Source organism: Jaculus jaculus, chromosome 1, assembly GCF_020740685.1.
Source record: "Jaculus jaculus isolate mJacJac1 chromosome 1, mJacJac1.mat.Y.cur, whole genome shotgun sequence".
NCBI lineage: Eukaryota > Metazoa > Chordata > Mammalia > Rodentia > Dipodidae > Jaculus > Jaculus jaculus.
Genome location: NC_059102.1, coordinates 319,264,742 through 319,286,887, shown reverse-complemented (window position 1 = coordinate 319,286,887; position 22,146 = coordinate 319,264,742). Strand labels below are relative to the sequence as shown.

Here is a 22,146-nt window from a genome sequence, read left to right as displayed (position 1 = left end):
ATGCCCCTTTCCTCCACCTACATTGAGGCACTCAATCTCTCCCTATATGAATGCTTTATTTACTTTTCACTTATTATACACATAACCAATCTAGTTTTAGTCAGGTAATAACTACAGTACCTTAAACGTAACAACTCATCAATAAGGATTTACTAATCAATGAATGCTCTAATTCTTGCTCTACAGTTTTTCTGGAAGTCACCTATGTCGTCTTGTTCAAATTATGGAGCAACAGAAAAACAATATTGGATATAATAATAGTTTCATTATTTTATGAGCATTCTAAAACATAATTAAAATACAATAAATACAAAAATCAAAATGGATCCCTAACCCAGAGATAGGGAAATATAGTTTCCTGTAGTACATATTAGCTTGATTTTTATAAATCATGAATGGAGAAAGGAAGTAGAGGGATTGAAGGATGATATGTCAACCCCAAACATGTGTAAAGTCCCATCATGGGTATCTAGGAAGCAGAGGGAAGTCCAGAATTATAGAGCTCTAAGTAGAAGGCTATGGAGGGCATGAGGTAAAGGGGGGGGGGTCATAGGAGGCTGTTGCAGTCCAGTTCGCATTGCTGGTAGAAATCACCCAACCAAGAGCAGCTTCTGGGAAAAAGAGATTTATTTTGGCTTACAGGCTCGAGGGGAAACTCCACGATGGCAGGGGGAAATGATGGCATGAGCAGAGGGTGGACATCACCCTCTGGCCAACATAAGGTGGACACAGCAACAGGAGGGTGTGCCAAACACTGGCATGGGGAAACTGGCTATAAAGCCCATAAGCCTGCCCCCAACAATACACTCCCTCCAGGAGGCATTAATTCCCAAATATCCATCATCTGGGCACCTAGCATTCACAACACCTAATTTTATGGGGGACACCTGAATCAAACCACCACAGAGGCATACCACAGAAGTACTGTGTGCAGGAGATGGAGTATTGCAGAATGTATTGAGATGGCTGGATGTCTTCCTGGGAAGTGGGAGGAATGTGGATAAGAAAATAGATCAGATTTGGTGAATGCCTATACATTACCTAATGTATAAAAAGAGGTAATTGATGGGAGATGGAGGATGAGGACAATCAAAGAGTTATATGAGGGTGCCAAGTTTCCATCTGGGGTAATGGATGGATCATGTCTACCAAACAAAACCCAATATGTTACAGTATGCATTAGTAGAAGTTAAGCTCCAATATGACATTTGAGTTTGAGGGGTTATGAAATATCCTTATAGAGCTGGTAGACATGTATAAAGTCCAAGATTCAAAATAGCTTGTGTTTCATCATCACATGGGTATCAGTGTGTGGGAGATTATCACCCAAGAAGAGCATAGAAAGTGAGATGAAAAGTTGCTGGTGATAGGACTCCAGAAATGTCACTATCTAGGGCAGAAACAAAATGAAGCACCACATGGAGAAAGAATAGCAAGACCCTAAGAGAAATGCTTAGCTTTCTTGAGTCCAGGAGAACAGAGCTTTGTGTACTATGAACAATGCTGAGTGTCCTGGGGTTGGGGTTGGCTGATTCCACAAGAGCAGGGTAGAGATCTGGAGAGGGGCTAAGTCACACCGAGAAAGCAGAGAACAATGAATAATGAATACAACATTCTCTGTCCAAAGTCAGGCTTAGAAGGGAGAAAATGTGCAGAGTAATTGTGAAGAAATTGTGAAGAAGAGACTATTGGTCAAGAAAAACATTATTCCAATCCAAACAGATGTAGCCATTAGATGCTGAGTATGAGAGAGTGGGAGAATGGCAAGATCATAGTTGATACCTGATCCTCTAAAACAGAAATGGGGTGTTGTGATGGGGAATCCACCTGGGGGCCTCAGGTTTGCATCACACAGGAGGTCAGCACTCATGGAGAGCAGGAGGAGGGGACAGCTGCAATCATCACAGAAGGAGTGGGAAAGGAGCCATCAAAGGGCTGTGGAGGGCTTGTGAACAGGCTGAGTGCTGAGTTGAAGGTCTGGGATTCGGATTCGGCTGATTGACACAGTGGGTGATCAGGGATGTACTTCAGTGACGTTCCTCAGTAGGTGTAATGGGACTTAGAGCCTTCCAAAGCTGATGTGGCAAGGCCCAGAGCTCCAAGACAAGGATCCAACAGTTTTTGAAGAGCTAAATTCCAGGTGCTGTGAGTTAAGACCTATCCATATTGTTCCAGTTAATCTTCATTTCAAGAACATTTTTTTTTTTTTTTTTTGAGGCAGGGTTTCACCCTAGCCCAGACTGACTTGGAATTCACTATGTAGTCTCAGGGTGGCTTCAAAGTCACAGCGATACTCCTACCTCTGTCTCCCAAGTGCTGGGATTAAAGGTGTGCACCACCACACCTGGCTTAATTTTCATTTCTACTTCCTGATAGGATTGACAGTAGGCCACTCAGCCCACAATGGAAAGACACTCTTTTTTTTTTATTTGAGAGAGAGAGAGAGAGGGAGAGAGAGAAAGAAAGAGAATGGATGTGCCAGGGCCTCCAGCCACTGCAAACGCCCCCTTGTGCATCTGGCTAACATGGGTCCTGGAGAATCAAGCCTCCAACCTTGGTCTTTAGGGTTCACAGGCAAGTGCTTAACTGCTAAGCCATCTCTCCAGCCACAAAGACACTCTTTAAGGAGGAAGAAATAATCCATGTGTGATGGTTAAATATTGTCAACTTGACATGGCATAGAATCACTTATTCCCTTGGCACGTCTGTGAGGAAGTTTCTAGCTTAGGTTAACTGAAGAGGGAAGACCACCCTAACTATGAGAGGCAGTATTCCATGGGCTTGTGTCCCAGACTGAATACACAGGAGAAATCAAGCGGAGCCTCAGCATTCATCTTGCGTGCCTGACCGTGGAGGAAATGTGACCTGCTGTCACGCCTTCTGTGCCAACATGGACCGAATCCCCTGGGACTGTAAGCAAAAATAAACTCTTCTTCTCTTACGTTATTTCCTGTCAAGTTATTTTGTCACAGTGAAAAAGTGACTAATATACAACCGCAGCTCTCTAAACACAAGTTGTTTTAAATAATTTATTAATGAAATCACTGCTAAATTTATTATCATAATCATTTCCGTTTACTCTAGAAGACTTCTTATCTCGCTGGGCTTTGCAGAGGACTGACCCGTCGTGCTCCTTTCTGATCTTCTGTGCTTGCTCCTGAGCCAATAGCAGGCTTCGAATCACTGAGCATCAGCCTCCGGGAAGTTGTGCTGCCGCACAGCGGTTTAATATGTATGTAGCTGGCCCTACCGAAGGGAGAGGGCCATTGCTGTTTTTCATGGGATATTTAGTCCCACTATGGCTAATTTCTAACTGCCAATGTGACATTATTGAACAAGAATTGGGGAAGATAGCATTTCACAGTTTTTATAGGTTCTGAAGAGATGAAAACATCCAGAATGGTTTGTGGCTTTTGCTTGGAGTACAAGCTGTAGGTTGACATCATTTAGCTTTTAGTGACCACTGTGTTCAACAACAGGTCTGCTGATCTCTGAGCTCAGCCTCAGCTCTCACGGTTGATGAGCTAGCTCCCATGTGCCGCTGACTTTATGTCTATAGTTCCTAGGCTTTCATTTAGACTTTAAGCCTTTAGAGGATATAAGGTCATGACTTAAATATGTTTAAATATTTGTGGAGTGACTGATGAATTTCTGAATTAAAGGCTGAGCTATAGAACCATTACAGGTTTCTGGTTATCATAATGACTCACTGTAACTACCCTGTCAGATGTGATAGAAATATTTGCACCGATAAAAGGATGGCTGCCTAAATGAAAGCTACCTAGAGGCGGAGGTTGGATGAATGCCTTCTGTAGGAACACAGTCATGTGATACTTCCATGTGTTTTCACAATGTGTCCCTGTGGTTATGAACATAGTATGAATTGTCAGCATAGTATCAAATCATATGGGATAGTGTGTAGTTTGAATGTGTATCTCACCAATACACTCCGGAGTTTTATGAAAGCTTGTAACTTGGACTTCTAGCTGCCTGTCTGGAAGAGATGTCAGTGGGGCAGATATGGGGGTCTTCCCAAAGGTGTGTTTGGGGACAGATCTGATTTATAGCCTAAAAGTATGCAGAGTACGTGAGCTCTGCCTGGGCTCCCTGCTGCTTTGCTACAGGGCTTTCTCTTGCTGGTGACACTGGCTATGAGGTTGTGTCTCTCTGCTTGGCTCTGTGAAACGGGGCCAGCTTTTTTTCTGCCATCAGTGGAACTTCTCACGAATCTGTGAGTTTCAAACTGTGTCTGGTTTAGAAGTTCATCTCAGTAGCGTGGAGCTGACCACAAAAGACATAAAGTTAGCCGGGCATGGTGGCACACACCTTTAATGCCAGCACTTGGGAGGCAGAGGTAGGAGAATCACAGTGAGTTCGAGGTCACCTTGAGACTATATAGTGAATTCCAGATCAGCCTGAGCTACAGTGAGATCCTACCTCATAAAACAAACAAACAAACAAAAACAAAACAGGATATAAAGTTGCATCTGTTTCTTAATTAATGCTTCAGAAATGCACTTTTTAAAAATGCCAACATGTAAACATTAGCAGTTAATTATATTACAGAAATTAAATGAGCTGTCATTATAAATGACATCTATGCATCTATGGGATCTGATCTGGCATCAAGAAATGGCATTTTTAATTTACTGTGAATCTTTTAAATTCATCTCTCAATGGTACTTATTATACACTGTTGCAGTCAGGTTCGCATTGCTGGCAGAATACACCTGACCAAGAGCAGCTTGTGGGAAAAAAGGATTTGTTTTTGGCTTATAGGCTCAGGGGGAAGCTCCATAATGGCAGGGAAAAACTATGACATGAGCAGAGGGTGAACATCTCCAGGCCACCATCAGGTGGACAACAGGAACAAGAGAGTGTGTCAAACACTGACAAGGGGACACTGGCTATAACACCCATAAGCCCACCCCCAACAATACACTGCCTCCAGGAAGCGCCAATTCCCAAATCTTCATCAGCTGGGGAACCTAGCATTCAAAGCACCTAAGTTTATGGGGGATACCTGAATCAAACCATTACATTCCACCCTTGGACACCATAAACTGATAACCATCTATGATATAAAATGCAATGCATTCAGTCCAACTTTAAAAGTCCCCTAATGTTGTTCAAACATTTCCATAATACAAGGTCTTTTAACTGAGCCAGAATAGCAACAACAACAAAAATCCCCCAAGCCCCATAATGGCACAGAATACACATTCACACTGCAAAAGATAGCATTGGGCATAGCAAAGAAATATTCAACCAATACAAGATTTAAAACAGTGCAAACATCAAACTCTGTAGCTCTAAGTCCAACAACTCTAGTCAGTGACAAATCTTCAAGTCTGATCATTCTAACCAGCAACAAGTCTCTGGAGTTCCTGTTCCACCCTCCAGCTAGGCTACTCACAGTGCTGGAAAACTTCATCAGGGCTGGCAGCTTTCCTTAGCAGCCATTTCATGGTTCATACATCTCCACTGGTTTTCCAATGCAACCCATGGGTCATCCTCATGGCTTCATCGGGTCTCCATGCAGGCATCCAGCAAACCTGATTAACACTGCCCATGGCCATTTCCAAAACACAAGACTGTTGCAAATTCAATGACCCTCTCTTTCCTGCATTCCTTACACTACACAATACCAGGTAAGGTACCAATTTGTTGATCCATGGGGAAATATAGAAGACTTTGAAGAACAGGACACTTCTTGAACACCCAGCCTCCTTCAAAAGACTCTACATTTTTCTTGTTGCCCTAGTGCAGGTTGACTGGCCCAATCTCAAAGGTTGTAATCTTTCATATAATTGCAGCTGAAGTGGCAGAAGTTTCAGCCCAAAGATTTCATTCTGTGCCATATCCCTCTGCACACACCAGTCCATTTCTACACAAAGCAACCCTGCACAACTTCTCAGGATAGGGGCAAAGCAGCAAGCCTCACATACAAACTGCTTCTACCCCAGTCCAAGCAAATCTTTCTCACCCTCATAAATAGAACCTCACCGTCCATAGTTCTTACTATATTCAGGGCTTTCTACTCTGACCAGAAGAGTCCATCAAGCTGTACTTACAACAGTGCAAGGCATCTCTTAGGCCAAGGCTTCAAATCCTTCCACATTCCTCTTGAAAATCAGCTCCAAATGGCCAAAGCCACACAGTCAGGTGTCTAGCAGCAAATGATACCACTCCTAAGTACCAACACACACTAAAATCAGCATTTTCTTATTTTACTGAGAATAGAGTTCAGTATTTCATGATGTCTATGGTTTTTAAGACAATATAAGGTTGTTAGTCATCTTAAAGATATAATTTATCCTTCCATTCAATCTAGTCCTGTTATTCCATTGCTTAAATTTATTTTGAAGTGTTAAAATTGAAAGAAATTCTACCTTCCTATTGCAAAGGCTTTTTTTAGGGGGGGTTCCTCCTATGTGTATAAATTACATTGAATAGCTCAACATAATCTAACTGGAATCCTTTGTGTTTTGAGGCAGGCAGATCAGTCAGCAAAATGCAGAGAGGCCAAGTTACATAGCTAAGATGTGACCTCTTTTCCCCTCATTCATTGTTCAAATATCAAAGCTTGACTTCAGATGTACCAGCAAAAGTTTAGAAATAAAATTTAATCAACCAAGGAAGGATTTTACATGTATATATATATACCATAGTGTGTATGTACCAATAGTGTGGCATTCCTAAGAGCCTGAACAATGTAAATTGTCCTCCTTGTTATAAGTCAGATTATTTTGATTTAGCACACCTAAAATATGATTTATTTACTTATTTATTTAGAGACAGGGTCTCACTGTGTAGCCCCCTTTTTTTACGTGGGATGCTGGTGGCTACTGTGTTCTAGCACTGTCTAGTGCTTTCATGACCCTGTGTGCTTCCATGGCTGCTAGCACACAGGCTGGGTCACGTGATGTGTAACTTTTCATCTCCTCTAGACATTCCCACAAAGGGGCACCTCCTTCCGTTCTTTGAAACCAAAGCTTTAGCTCCAGGACCCTGTCAGGTTCTACAAGTCACCAAATGTTCACGTATAACAATGGTCTACTTACATATTATCCTCAAGTCTCTTCAAGGACTCCAAGACTAATGAGTGAATGCTGTCCAAGGAGCAGGAACCAAAGCAGTTTAGGGCTGGAATATATCTAATCTTCATAACCCAGTCGTTATGTAGCTTCCTTTTAACACTGTGAATGAAAAAGGACTATTATATTAGATATAAAAAAATTGTAACAATGAGGGTATTTTTTCTCTACAGTCAGCATTTCATCGGATTTTAATTAAATTGCAACTCTGAGTCATGCTAAAATCTATGTGTACAATACAGTAGTAATACAGTCCTGTTCATTGTAACTTTTTTTTTTTTCTGTTTGTTTGTTCTTCGAGGTAGGGTATCACTCTTGTGTAAGCTGACCTGGAATTCACTATGTAGTCTCAGGATGGCCTCAAACTCATGGTGATCCCCATACCTCTGCCTTTTGAATGCTGGGATTAAAGGTATGTGCCACCACACCAGGCTCATTGTAACATTTTTAGCTGGTTAAGTTTTACTCATACAACATATTTAAAGTGGAAAAACACCTTTTAAGTACATTAATATTTGAGCTATAAATTGAGTATAAAGACGTTATTATCAATTTGACTGGATTTAGAATCCCCTCTGGGCTTGTCTGTGAGGAGATGTTTGAATGAGAAGGAAGACCCACTCTGCATGTGAGCAGCACCATTCATGGGCTGGGGACCGTGACTGAATGAAAGCATGAACATCAGCATTCTTCACTTCTGCTTCCTGACTGGAGATGTGATGTGGCCAGCTGCCTCATGCTCCTGCCTCTATGTCATCTCTGCCATGATAGACTATATTCCCCTTCAAACCTGAAGGCAAAATGAACCCTTCATTTTGTTAAGCATCTTGTCACATCAACAAGACAATTAACTAATAAAAGAGAACAATCTAGAAGATGGAAAACGGAGTTAATTTCTTACTGTCTATTGCAGTTACTTTTTGTTGCTGCTACAAATGTCTGACCAGAAGCAGCTTATGGAAGGAAAGGGTTTATGTTTATTTAAGGCACACAGATTCCTGGGGAAACAATGGTGGAGGAAGCTGGCTCACTTTAGCATTCACATCAGAGAGAAACAACTGGCAACAGAAACAGGCACCCAAAGAGCTCAAACAGGTTCTTTCCATACCTCAGGACTGGTCTAAAAGATCTGCCCCCAGTGACACCTCCTCCAGCAGATGGCTGGAGACTTAAGTAGGAAGCTTAACCTTAATCAAAAACTCTGTGGCTATGGGGTGCACAAATTCAAACCACCATGCTCTCATTCTTCAGGTTCCAGCAATGGGGCCAGTACTAATTCCATGTAATACAATGAATGGTAGTGAGCTTATAGTAGCATATTCTAATTCTGGGATAAAAAGTTCAATGATAAGGACATTGGCATTTTTTAGAGGTTTTTTTTTTTTTTCAGTTATAAAATAAAGATGTGGTGTTTGGGGCATGGCATGGTGTGAGTAGGCCAGATCCCTGCTTCCCAGCTCCTCTCAGCTCTCTGGTCCTGGTTCCCTCTGCCAGAAGGTATATGGGTGGGTGGGGCTCAGAGTGAATAGGCTAGGTCCCTGCTTCCCAGATCCACCCAGTTCCCTGTGCCAGAGGCTGTGCAGGTAGGTGGGGTGGTGTGGAGAGAGTGGGCCATATTCCTCTTCCCTGACTCCCACCAGTTTCCTGGTACCAGTAGGTCTCACTGTGCCTTGTTTGGGGAGGCTTAGTCCCCGTGTGGGCTGTGAAATCAGGCCTTTGGCTCTGGTATCCTGACTGGTCACTGGGTACAAGCATCCCTGTTCACCTGAGTCAGAGTGTGCACAGGCCAAAGGACAAAAACTTGTTTTCTCCTCAATAAAATAAAGAGTCTCCCTAATAGACTACAACACAAAAACGCCAATGAAAGTCAGTTCTCCACCAAGGATGCCTAGTTCTACAATGGAAGCTTCCAATGAAATCACAGAGAAATCAATAGAAATTCAATCCCAATATGAAAACACAACAACCAGATCAAAAGAAGACCCTGATCAAAAGAATTGCTGAACTGGAAGCAAACCACTGAAGAACCAAAAGTCCTATCAATAAAGTTAAACAGAATCATCTCTTAGAGTGTTCAGCTTTTGACGGTAGGCTTAACTTGATTGAATAAAACATTAGAAACCTCAAAAGAGATATTAATGAGTTAAAGGTGAGTCAAGAAATGGAAGATCTGAACAACCAATTGATTAATCTTAATGATGACTTGATCAAATGTTAGAATGAATTCCAGGAAGCATCAAGAAAGTCAGAACTCAAACTGAAGTCATACCTCAAAAACAAGATGGACATGATGCAAAATAACACAACAGACAATGAAAATCAAATAGAACTCATAAACCTCTCTAAAACCCCTCACTAACAGAGTTACTCATGTAGAAGACAGAACTTCCAACCTGGAAGACAAGACAGAAGAAATTGATCGGGAGGCCAAAACCTTTGCAAAGTTCAAAAAATCAAGTGAGGGCTGGAGAGATGGCTTAGCGGTTGAGCGCTTGCCTGTGAAGCCTAAGGACCCCGGTTCGAGGCTCGGTTCCCCAGGTCCCACGTTAGCCAGATGCACAAGGGGGCGCATGCGTCTGGAGTTCGTTTGCAGAGGCTGGAAGCCCTGGCGCGCCCATTCTCTCTCTCTCCCTCTATCTGTCTTTCTCTCTGTGTCTGTCGCTCTCAAATAAATAAATTTAAAAAAAAAAAATCAAGTGAACAGAATACCAGGGAACTGAGGGATACCCTAAAATGACCAAACATCCAGGTCCTGGATATACCAGAAGGAGAAAAAATCCAGGCCAGAGGCATAGAGAACATATTGAAGAAATTATTGAAGAAAAATTTCCCAGTCTCTCAAAAGAGAGGCCCATCCAGATATAAGAAGCCCACAGAACACCAAATAGGACCAAAGAAGAAACTTTTCAAGGTACATCATAGTTAAAACTCTTAACAAAAAAAAACAAAGAGAGAGTGTTAAAAGCAACAAGAGAGAAACAACTCACAACATGCAAAGGCAATCCCATCAGAATTATATCAGATTTCTTAGTGGAAACCCTGAAAGGCAGAATGGAATACTTCTAAGTCTAAAAAACTATGACTTCCAACACAAGCTACTCTATCCAGCAAAAGTATCCCCCAAAATATATGATCAAAGGAAAACTTTCTGTGAAAAAGTCAACTATATGATTACATGGAGACAAAGCCAAACCTACAAAGAATACTTGAGGGAAAACTCCACGCTGAACAGTCAAACACCAATCTCAAGAGCCAACAATAAGAAGATCACAGTAACTGAAAAGAGGCTCAACACAGTACAAAAACAAGAAACCACCAAACCCCATAAAATACCTCATCATGGCAGGGATTAATTCAAATCTCATAGTAATAACCTTAAATATTAATAGTCATAACTTACCATCAAAAGACACAAGTTTATCAGGGTGGATCAAAACATGGACCCTTCTATTTGCTGTCTTCAAGAAAACCACCTCATTGCCAAAGATAGAGACCTCCTCAGGGTGAAATGATGGAAAATTATATTCCAAGAAAATGTAAATAACAAACAAGCAGGTGTTGTCATATTAATATCTGATTAACTAGACTTCAAATCAAAAGTAATCAAAAAGGACAAAGAAGGCCACTTTGGGAATGATCCAACATGAGCACATCACAATCATAACAGGTGCACCACAGTTTTAAAAAAATATAGTTGACAACAGGATAGAAATGAACACCAACACCATCATAGTGAGAAACTTCAGTCCTCCACTATCATCAATAGACAGATCATCTGAGCAGAAAATTAATAGGGAAATAATAGAGCTCAACAACATCATAGATCACCTAGACCTAACAGACATCTACAGAACTTTCCACCCCAACTGTACAGAGTACACATTCTTCTCAGCAGCCTGCAGTACCTCCAAAATTGAACATATATTAGGCCATCATCAGAAAAATTGAAGTAACTTCCTGAATCATGTCAGATCACAATGCTTTAAAGCTAGAAATTAACAACAGGAGACACATCAAGAACTCCATCAGATCCTGGAGACTAAACAACACACTTGAATAATGAATGGGTCAGGGAAGAAATAAAAAAAATGTAAAATTCCTAGAATTGAATGATAATGAAAACACAACCCACCAACCCTAAGAGGAAAATTCATAGCACTAAATGCCTACAAAGACAGAGAGATCTCAAATTAGTAACATGACTGTCCACCTAAAGGTCCTGGAAAAACAAGAAGAACTCAACCTGAAGAGCTCCACACAGAAAGAAATAATCAATATTAGAGCAGAAATTAATGAATTTGAAATGAAGAAAAGAATTTTTTAAAAAAATCAATTAAACAAAGAGCTGATTCTTAGAAAAAATAAGATTGACAAACCCCTGGCAAATTTAATCAATCAAAGAGAGAGAGAGAGACAGAGAGAGATAAAGAGAGGTCTCAAAATAACAAAATGAAAAAGAAGCTGGGTGTGGTGGCACATGCCTTTAATCCCAGCACTCGGGAGGCAGAGGTAGGAGGATCACCTTTAGTTCAAGGCCACCCTGAGACTCCATAGTGAATTCCAGGTCAGCCTGGGCTAGAGTGAGACCTCGAAAAACAAAAACAAAACAAAAACGAAAAAGAAGAGATCACAACAGATATCCATGAAATTGGAAGAATCATCAGGGCAAACTTTCATATCTTCTCCTCCACAAAATTGAACAATCTTGAAGATTATGTGAAACAGTTTAAGAAAATTGGATAAATTCCTAGACAAATACTGCCTACCAAAACTAAACTCAGAACAGATTAATCTCCTAAATGAACCTATTACATCCATGGAGATTGAAAAGGTAAACAAAAACCTCCCCCAAAAGAAAAGTCCAGGACTGGATGGCTTCTCAGCCAAATTCTATCAAACCTTCATTGAACCAATTTTTCTCAAACTATTTCACATAAATGGAGACCAGGGAATCCTCCCCATTTCCTTTTATGAAGCTAGCATCATCCTGATACCAAAACTAGACAGAGATGCAACAAGAAAAGAAAACTATAGGCCTATATCCTTGATGAACTTAGATACAAAGACCCTGAACAAAATTCTCACAAACTGAATTCACCAACACATCAAAAGTATTATCCACCTTGATCAAGCAGGCTTCATCCAAGGGATGCAGGGATGGCTCAACATACAGAAGTAAGTCAACGTAATAATAAGCTTCACCATAAGAACCACATGATCATATCAATTGATGCAGAAAAGGCCTTTGGCAAAATATAACACCACTTTATGATCAAAAAGTTGGAAAGAATAGGCATGGAGGGTTTATGTCTTGACACAATAAAGGCTATTTATAAAGCACCTAAATCCCAAATAATATGTAATAGGGAGAGACTCATGGAGTTCTCACTGAGATTGGGTACAAGACAGGGAGCCCACTCTCACCACTGCTCTTCAACGTACTAGAAGTACTAGCCCAAGCAATAAGACAGGAGAAAGAAATGAAAGGGATTTAAAGTGGAAAGGAAGAAGTCAAGTTAGCCATGTTTGCAGATGACATGATTCTATATATAAGTGACCTGAAAGTCTCCACTTCAAAATTTCTAAAGGTGATTAATTCCTTCAGTAAAGTGGCAGGATAAAAAATTAATGCAAAAAATCAGTAACTTTTTTATATGCAAAGGATGAATATACAGAGAAAGAAATCAGTGAGGATGTCCCATTTTCAATAGCAACAAAAGATTTAAACACCTTGGAATAACACCAACCAAGGATGTGACAGGCCTATATAATGAAAACATTAAAAAAAATACTCAAGAAAAAAAATGAGGAGGACTTGAGAAGACAGAAAAATGTCCCATACTTTTGGACAGGTAGAATTAATATTGTGAAAATGGCAATCCTACCAAAAGTAATATACAGATTTAGTGCAATACCAATAAAAATACTAGCAATATTCTTCACAGAGAGTGAAAAAAAATGATCTCAAAATTCATATGGAATGGGAGCAGGTCTCGGATATCCAAACATATCCTGAGCAAATAAAACACTACTGGAGGTATCACCATACCCAATCTAAAGCTATATTATAAAGTCACAGTAACAAAAACAGCATGGTACTTGAATAAAAACAGAAACATAGACCAATAGAACAGAATTGAAGACCCAGGCCTTAGGGCAAGCAACTACAGCTCCTTGATCTTTGACAGAGGTTCCAATAATGTAGACTGGAGCAATGACAGCACCTTCTACAAATGATGTTGGACAAATTGGGTGACCATAGACATAAAAATGAAACTATACCCACTAATTTCTCCATACACAAAAATCAAGTACAAACGGATTAAAGACCTAATAAACAACCTGAAACTCTTCAACTACTGGAAGAAAAGGCATGCTCCACAATATAGGACTGGGAAAAGACTTCCTGAACAAAACTCCAATAGCCTAGGAAATTAAAGAAGCACTCAACCAATGGGATCTCATGAAGCTAAAAAGCTTTTGTACAGAGAAATATACCATAAGCAGAGCCAATAGATTACCCACTGAATGGGAGAAAATGTTCACCAGCTCTACCACTGATAGAAGCCTAATATATAAAATCTACAAATAACTCAAAAAACTAAACAATAAAAAAATCAAACCACCAACTCCAAAAGTGGGGCAGAGAACTTAATAGGGAGGTCTCAGAGGAAGAATTACAAATGGCTAACACACTTAAGAAAATGTTCAACATCCTTAATCATTAGGGAAATGCTAATTAAAATGTATATCAGATTCTACTTTACCCCAGTAAGGATAGCAAACATTAAAAAATCAAATGAAAATAAATACTGGCAAGGCTATGGACAAATAGGAACACTCATTCACTGTTGGTGGAAATGTAAGCTGATACAACCACTATGGATATCAATATGGAGACTCCTGAAAGGATGAATAAATACAGAGTTACCAACAGGCCCTGCTATTCCATTACTGGGCATTTATCCTAAAAGCTCCACATCTTAGTTCAGAGATATTTGCTCAGCAATGCTTATGGCTGGTCAATTCATAATAACTAAGAACTGGGATCAACCCAGGTGCCCATCATTGGATGAATGGATAACCAAGATATGGTTTATCTACACAATGAAATTCTACTCAGCAGTAAGAAAAAAATTGACACAATGAAATCTGTAGAAAAATGGTCAAGTTTGGAAAAGATCATACTAAAAGATCACACAATCACAGAAAGATAATCGCCACATGATCTCACTCATCTGTGGTTCCTAACCTGGATTAGCTGAAGTTGCTGACATGCCAACATACCTTAACAGCATCTCAAGTCCTGGACAATAGGGAGGGCAGGGCCTGGTGGGGGGCACACAAAACTGAATCCAAATTGTACTGGTACGGTAGAATCCTATATCCTGGAAGTTAGACTAAAAGGTTGAACCCTCAAGAGGACCTTAGGGAGAGTACCTGAGTTGAAGGGCCCTGTAGAGGGTGAGATGAAGCCTAACCTTAAATTTCTCCTGTTTCTCTTTTTTTCCTGTCTTTCTTTTTCTTCTCCCTTGGCGCTGGCCTATATTTCCCTATACCAGGATGTGGTTAGCATCCACAACAAGCTGTTGATCAGAGAGACCTACAAGGTCTCCCAAAACAAACAAGACAAACTTCTGCCAGAGCACTTGATTACTTACCAGAGGCTAATGGTAAGACCCTACTGCTGAAAACACCATACACTGTTGACACAGACCATGGAGAGACCTTGTTGGAATACAGGAGAGAGTCAGTAGCCAGACAGCCCACCTAGTGCTGGAAGGTGCTGAATGAACTACTGGGGGAAAGTGGCCAACAATTGTACAAGCAACTCAAAGTCTAAGTGACTCAGGAGAAGCAAACACCTGATGTGATGCTCACACAAGTGCAATAGTGATAGGTTACCAACTGTTCTTGGATTGCCTACCAGATATTATCAGTGGAAAGGAAACCATATCAGGAAGTGGTAAACAAGTCAGAATCATATCCAGATAACAATTTTGCTTTCTAGTGTCAAGTTCCCACTAATCTTGGGCTATGAGAGAGTCTATACCCTTTAAATTCTCTCTAAGTTAATAATAGTTATCCCATTTAACCAGTGCTGACTTCACTCTCTGTTAGAGATTCTGCTTCTCTTTTTCAGATAGGAGCTAGACCTGAGGAGATAAATGACCCAGCACACATCACCCCGGCCCCAGCTGAAACCACAGAGCAACTGGGGAGATGAGCAAGAATACTGCTTTCTCTGAGAACCTGATCTCAGCACAGGGGTGAAGACGATGGACACTGAGGATACTCAACTCCTGTCAAACCAGAGATACAGAGGCTCCTAAGGAGATTTAAAATGCCACTGAAGTAGACTTGAGATGCCTCCAACATGGCCCAAAGAATTTTCCAGAAGTGGGGGCAGGGAGGTTGTTAGAGCCACAAGTTTGGGCATTATGCACAGAAACGTTGCTTCTCCCCATAACTGACTGCTGCCCCCACAATGCATGACCTACAATCCCATGAGGTTGACCTGCATCCCCAGTGAGGATGGCCTCTTTGGAAAAGGAGCAGGGATGAGGGAAAGGATGGTACCAACATGCGTTGTTTACATACTAAGTATGTCCATAGGTAATAAAAATAAATTTAAAAAACAACAAAAAAGAATGTTCATTGTACAATAATGGGATTTCAAAGGGGAAAGTGGGAGGGGAAGGAGGGTATTACCATGGGTATTTTTATAATCATGGAAAATGTTAATAAAAATTGAAGGAAAAAATAAAATAAAATAAAATAATTTAAGAAGCAAAATATTATGAGGAATCAAGCTTACTTTTCTGAGTTCTCATTGAGAATTATTAATATTTTGGATGCTTACACTCATTTTTTCTAAGTATAAATACAAATACATGAATAAAACTAGATTTGTGCATATATACAATTTTTTTTTAGTGGTATGAGGGATTAAACACAGGTACATGCTAGGCAAGCCATCTACTAAGGAGCCACAATCTCAATCCCAGACAAATCTTTTTGTTTTTACTTAATATTAAATAAGTATTTTTACGGGCTGGAGAGATGGCTTAGCAGTTAAGCGCTTGCCTGTGAAGCCTAAGGACCCCGGTTCGAGGCTCGGTTCCCCAGGTCCCACGTTAGCCAGATGCACAAGGGGGCGCACGCATCTGGAGGTCGTTTGCAGAGGCTGGAAGCCCTGGCACGCCCATTCTCTCTCTCTCTCCCTCTATCTGTCTTTCTCTCTGTGTCTGTCACTCTCAAATAAATAAATAAATAAAATTTAAAAAAAATTAAAAAAATAAGTATTTCCACATTATTAAATATTTTTCAGATATAATTTATTTGGTACATGGCGTGCTTTAATATGAATATATTATGATGTATTAACACATTTAATGCCATAAATATTTTTAGCAGTCTGTCAAAAATAGACTCGTTATATAGTCTATGCTGGCATTGACCTTGTTTTCCACCTACCAACCTTCTGGGTGCTGGGATTATATTTTTGTTAGTTTCTCTATTTGCTTGTTAATTTGTTTGGGACATGGTCTCATAGGCCAAGTTGGCTTAAAATTCATTATATAGTTCAGAATAACCTTGAATTTATAGTCTTCCTGCCTTAGCCTCCCTAGTGCTGGGATTGCAGGTATACACTACCACATCTTACAAAAATTGGTGGTTTATAAATATATATGTGTGGAATATTTATAAAATACATGAATATCTATTCAGAAATTTATGTTTTACATTGTTATCTTACTACAGTTATACTATAACAATCAGTTACGTAAATGACTAGTCATTTAAATGAACCATTTCTCCATGATTGTACACCAGACAGTTTATTATTAAGAGTAATTCTGTGGTGATTGAACACACAAGGACCCTAGGTAATAGTGTATAAATCCTTATGATGACATGATGTATTTTTCCCAACTGCTTCCCAGAAAGGTTGATCCACCACCAATAGTGCATAAGAATTACCCATCTCATAGCTTCTCACAAGTTTTCATCTTTTCTAATTTTGTAAGTAAAAAGTTGTACCTGATTTAAATTATACTCCCTTCATTAATAAGGCAACATATTGAATACAAAATTCATGGTTTTCTACTAATAAAAAAAACATAGACCTTATTCTAAAAACTTTAAAAATATTGCTATGATAAGGAAAACAATAATAACCACCCGTTATCCTGTCAGTTGATGATAAGTGCAGCATTTGTACTTGGTGATCACATTGAGGTGTATATTGATTGTGTGAACACGTATGATAGTCACTGTGTGAACATGTATGATAGTATTGAGGGCCTTTGTCCATCTTACTGGGGAATTGTCATAGAGTCTTAGACCTATTAAAGAGTATCAAACCATTGACTATCATATTTGTGACCGGCATTTAGCATTTACTACAGCTTGTTGAATTACTATTTGGATATCTAAAAGGCTGTATTTGACATATAGCCAAATCTATCAAGTTTTTTTTTTTTGCCTTCTATAGCTATTGTTTTTATGTCTAGAATCTTGAATGCCATATGCTAGTCAACAGTCACATGTGTATCTGTATGTATATTTTAATCTTCATGGCTTAACATTTTAAATTAACCAACCATCCATTCAATTGTCGATAGCATTTAGTTGCCTGCAGCATTTAAAACAGGAACCTCAGTTGCTACTTATCTGTCTGCTTCATTATCGTGAATGTTACTTCAGAAGAGACATATTTATTTATTTTTTATTTTTGCTATGTAGCTCAGGCTAAGTTATAACTACTAGGCAGGCTTTGGACTTGCAATCCTCCTGCTCAGCCTTCTGAGTGCTAGGATTACAGGCATGTGCCCCCACATTTAGCTTAACAAATATTTCTCACTCAGCTTTGCGCTTCACGTCTCTGCTGTGAGTCTAGCCTCTTGTACCATATATATGAAGAATGCCTAGAATTATTAGGAGAAATGAAATATTCATATGTACCTTTTAAAGTTCTTGGAGTCTAAGACCTGCATTTGAAGTTTCTTCTTGTTTTTTGCCTGTTTTAGTCCAAAGTCATCACTGCTTACTGTGAATCTGTTCACAAACCCACCATCATCTCCCAAGAGGATGTCATCCCTACAGAGCTGCTCCGACAGAGGCACCACACACACACACAGGAGGCAGTGGTCCATGGGCTTTATGACGAAGTAGTGCTCCTGGAAATAGAGGGCTGTGTTTAATGGACAATCACATTGCTCTAATTAATGATATTGTCAGGGGTGTCGCCCAGGAGTAGAGCACCTGCTTAACATGCACATGGCCCTAGCTCCCATCCTTAGCATCACAAAGAAATGTGGAAAAAGAGAAAAGAAAAATATATCCCTGGAGGCCTTGCTCCATGGGAGAAAATCTGTGCCTGATATTGAAAACCTGTGACAGGGAAAGTCATGGGCCCTAGGGGTGTAACGTCCGCTGGTGACTGGTTAAACATACACATACCGTGTTCATCAAACTGCCCCAGCCAGCACTTCTCTTCATGTTCATATCCATATATTATGCTACTCTCACATTTGGTTAGAGAAGCTTCTCTTTTCAGATGGCAGTGACCTCTGGGATGACTCAGAAGGCATCATGGTGCTGAGAATAAGTGACAGAGGAGTGCTCAGCACTGAAACATCTCTATCACACCTTCCAAGGCTCATGGTCCATTGTGGAAGAGGTGGCAGAAAGAACATAAGAGCCAAAGAAAGGGTAGGACTCATTATAATGCGCTCTTCCAGACACAAAATGGACTGGATATCCATGACACTATCTGCATAAGACCCTTATGATAGTAGGAAAAATGATGACATCAAGATAAAATAGAGACTGATTGAGAGGGGGAAGGGGCATGATGGAGAGTGGATTTTGCAAAGGGGATAAGTTGGGATACTGGAATTACCATAGTTTATTGTCTATAATTATGGAAGTTGTCAATAAAGAAAGAAAAAGAAAAATACATCCCATTATTTGGTAAAAGTTTCACTCTGATGTTTCTTATTTTAGATATTCTCACAATGGTAAAGGAACTTGAAAAAGAAAATAACCAAATAAAAGTCAATGACCATTCATTATGAGCCCAGCATTGTGCTTCTGGGCATTTGTGAGGAGAAGAGCAGGGTAAGCCCCTCTGAGTGAGTAGTGAGATGTGTAGGAAGTATGGCTGAGAGTTGCCTTGCCTTGGATTGGGAAGTAAATATTAACAAAAGTATGGAAAAGTTCAGGTATTACCGTGTTACTAGGCCTTTGATATAAAACTGGTTAGGGGAAGAAAAAAAAATCAAAGATCAAAGTTCTTAGTTTTTTGTTTTGCTTTCTTTTTTGACATAGGCTGTCATGTAGTCCCTCTTTGTTTCAGTTTAATGTTCCATCGGGGCAGGGAAGTCATGGCAGCAGGAGCAGAAGGCCGACTGGTCACGTTGCACCCACAGTGTCAGGAAGCAGAGGGTGAACAGGAAGTCAGGCCTCAAGGCCTGCTCCCAGCCACCCACTTCCTCCAGCAAGCTTCCAACTCCTAAAGGTTCCACAACGTACTCAAAACAGCATTGCCGCTGCACATCAAGTGTTGAACCACATGAGCCTATGGAGGACATTTTATACTCAAACCACACCACCATCCACAGCTAGACAATTTTCACAGGAAGCCAAGGTTTTCTTTGATGTTAAGAGTAAAGAAGGAAGGTCTGGAGACATGGCTCAGAAGTTAAAGTACTTGTTCGCAAAACCTAACAACCCAAGTTTGATTCTCCAGTACCCATGTAAGGCCAAATACACAAAGGGGCACATGCCTCTGAAGTTCATTTGTAGCAGCGAGAGGCTATGGTGCACCCATTCTCTCACGGTCTCTGTCTGTCTCTCTCTCTTCTTGCAAATAAATAAAAGAATGTTAAAAAAATAATAACAAGGGATGGAGAGATGGTTAGTGGCTAAGGTGCTTGCCTGTGAAGCCTAAGGACCCAGGTTCAATTCCCCAGAACCCATTTAAGCCAGATGCACATGGTGGCACATGTGTCTGCAGTTGGTTTACAGTGGCTAGAGGCCCTGGTGTACCCATTTTCTCTCTCTAATAAAGTAAATGAATAAAAAAATGATAAAATATCTTTTAAAATAATAAAGAAGGAATGAAAAGAAAATAAGTCAATTCTATTCCTCAAGCCATGGAAGAACTGTGTCATTGAACATTTCGGGCCAAATGAGGCATTTGAGTGTTTCAATTTTCTTACCTAATGAAGCTGAGCTGCAGAGAAAGGCTTTGAACTTGACAACAAACATGGCCAGAAAGACAGTGCTTGGCTTCATAGAAGGAAATAAAAGTAGCAAAGGAGCTGCGTGTGGGGGCAGGATGATCACTGGAGCTCAGAGTTGGAAAGCACCCTGAGCAATATGAGGAGAACCTCCAGCTCAAAAAAGAAAAGAAAGGAAAAGAAAACCCTACCCAACAACAACAAAATCCAAACGAATGGCCTTCTCCCTTTCAAAATCAAAACCAAACACAACATTAAATGGGAAGAGCATCCCCTTTTCCTCACAGGTTACCAATGTTGAACTGGATCCAAGAGGCATTTAGTTAAATCTGAGGAATATGGTGTCCTCTCGAGAGAGTACTTTGCCTGGGTCTTTCCCCACACTGAACCGTCAGTCCGGTGGTCTGCGATTTCTTTTGGCACAGTACCTGGCTGTTCCCTTGAGCTTTATAATCCCAGACAATAATGGTCCTTTCTGTGGTGGCAACAATTCGTTTCAGCTGGGCAAGGTAGTCGCATCCTGTAATCCAGGAGGTATCCTGGCAAAGCATCGAGTTGGGGGTTAGAGGACTAGGGTTCAGGGCAGTGATTTAGAGCACTTGCCTACCATGCGTCAGGCCCTGGGTTTAATCCTTGGCATAGGAAAAATTTGGAGTCGTGTATTTCCTCCTATGACGTACTATGAGTACCAAAGAGTAGGTTGTTGGCATGAAAGGCTCCACTTTGCAACAGAGCCTGCAATGCACCTGGTTGGATGGTGTGAGGAAAGACACTATCTTTCACCCTCATAATCACCTGGAAACCCATTCAGCTCCCATGGCAGGCGCTTCCCAGAAGAGCAGCCAGCTTCTGTACGATTCACCTGTGGGAGACCGCCCCTCGCCGTGGGTCTCAGAAGGTCAGATGGGAGGCTCTGATTAAGCACTCCTTCTGGCCTTGCTGCCTGCTAAGACCTCCATCTAGAAAATACCTTAGTGATCGTCTGATCCGTGACAGGCTGTCTTGCCTGACCTCGGGAAATGCCAGGGGCAATGGCACAGGTGCTGAACAGAGCAGCCTCCTCTCCTGCAATGCCAGAAACAGCTGCCAGCATCTCCAGCATACCCTTTTATCCCCAAAAAGACCACTGGGAATCCAAGTAGATCTGCTCAGTTACAAAACTGGAGGCTCCAAGGTTTAAAGAGAAGCAGCTCCTTGCAAGGCAGGGTGGCACCTGCCAAGCGGTTCACTACATCCCGACGGCTCATACAAGTGTGGTGAAAGTGGACAACGTGTTCCTGTCTCTCATAAATACACAAGGGAATTCAAAAAGCCACTGCAGCCTTCCACCCCTGCAAGGTTACTATTCCAATTAGGACACGGAGTAAATGAGTTATGAAGGTGTGCTAAAATTGTTACAGAGTTACCAAAGTTAAAATAAAATGCCAAATTTTATTTCCGTGTTACTCTGAAAATTTGAGTTGTGTCCATTTTTTGTAACTCTTACTAGTGGTTGCTGAGAGAAACTTGGAAGCTTTGAATTAAATTTCCAAGAAGCAACCAATTTCTGAGCAGTTCTCTGTAGATCATTTAACTCCAAACAGCAAGGTCTATGTGTTGCTCAGTTTTGAGCCTAATCAATAAACAAAAATTTACAATCTAGGAAGCACAGTATACTTTGAGACAGGGTTACATGGGGCTCAGTATGGCCTCAAATTCACTATCCTGAAAGATGAGCTTGAATCCTATCCTCCTGGCCCCACTTCTTGAGGGCTATCATTAGAAGTGTGTACCACTATGCCCAGTGTATGCGCTGCTGG

General features: G+C 40.6%; 1 protein-coding gene across 1 annotated transcript in view; it reads right to left on the bottom strand.

Moving 5' to 3' along the window:
• Wdr64 (WD repeat domain 64) overlaps window positions 1–22,146 on the bottom strand; it is a 147,053-nt gene that overhangs the window by 93,442 nt on the left and 31,465 nt on the right. Inside the window, exons 6-8 of the mRNA XM_004653437.2 lie at window positions 20,776–20,886; window positions 18,066–18,280; window positions 7,065–7,199 (exon numbers count right to left, since the gene is read on the bottom strand). Coding sequence (XP_004653494.1) covers window positions 7,065–7,199; window positions 18,066–18,280; window positions 20,776–20,886 — 461 coding nt within the window. The remainder of the gene's footprint in view (window positions 1–7,064; window positions 7,200–18,065; window positions 18,281–20,775; window positions 20,887–22,146) is intronic.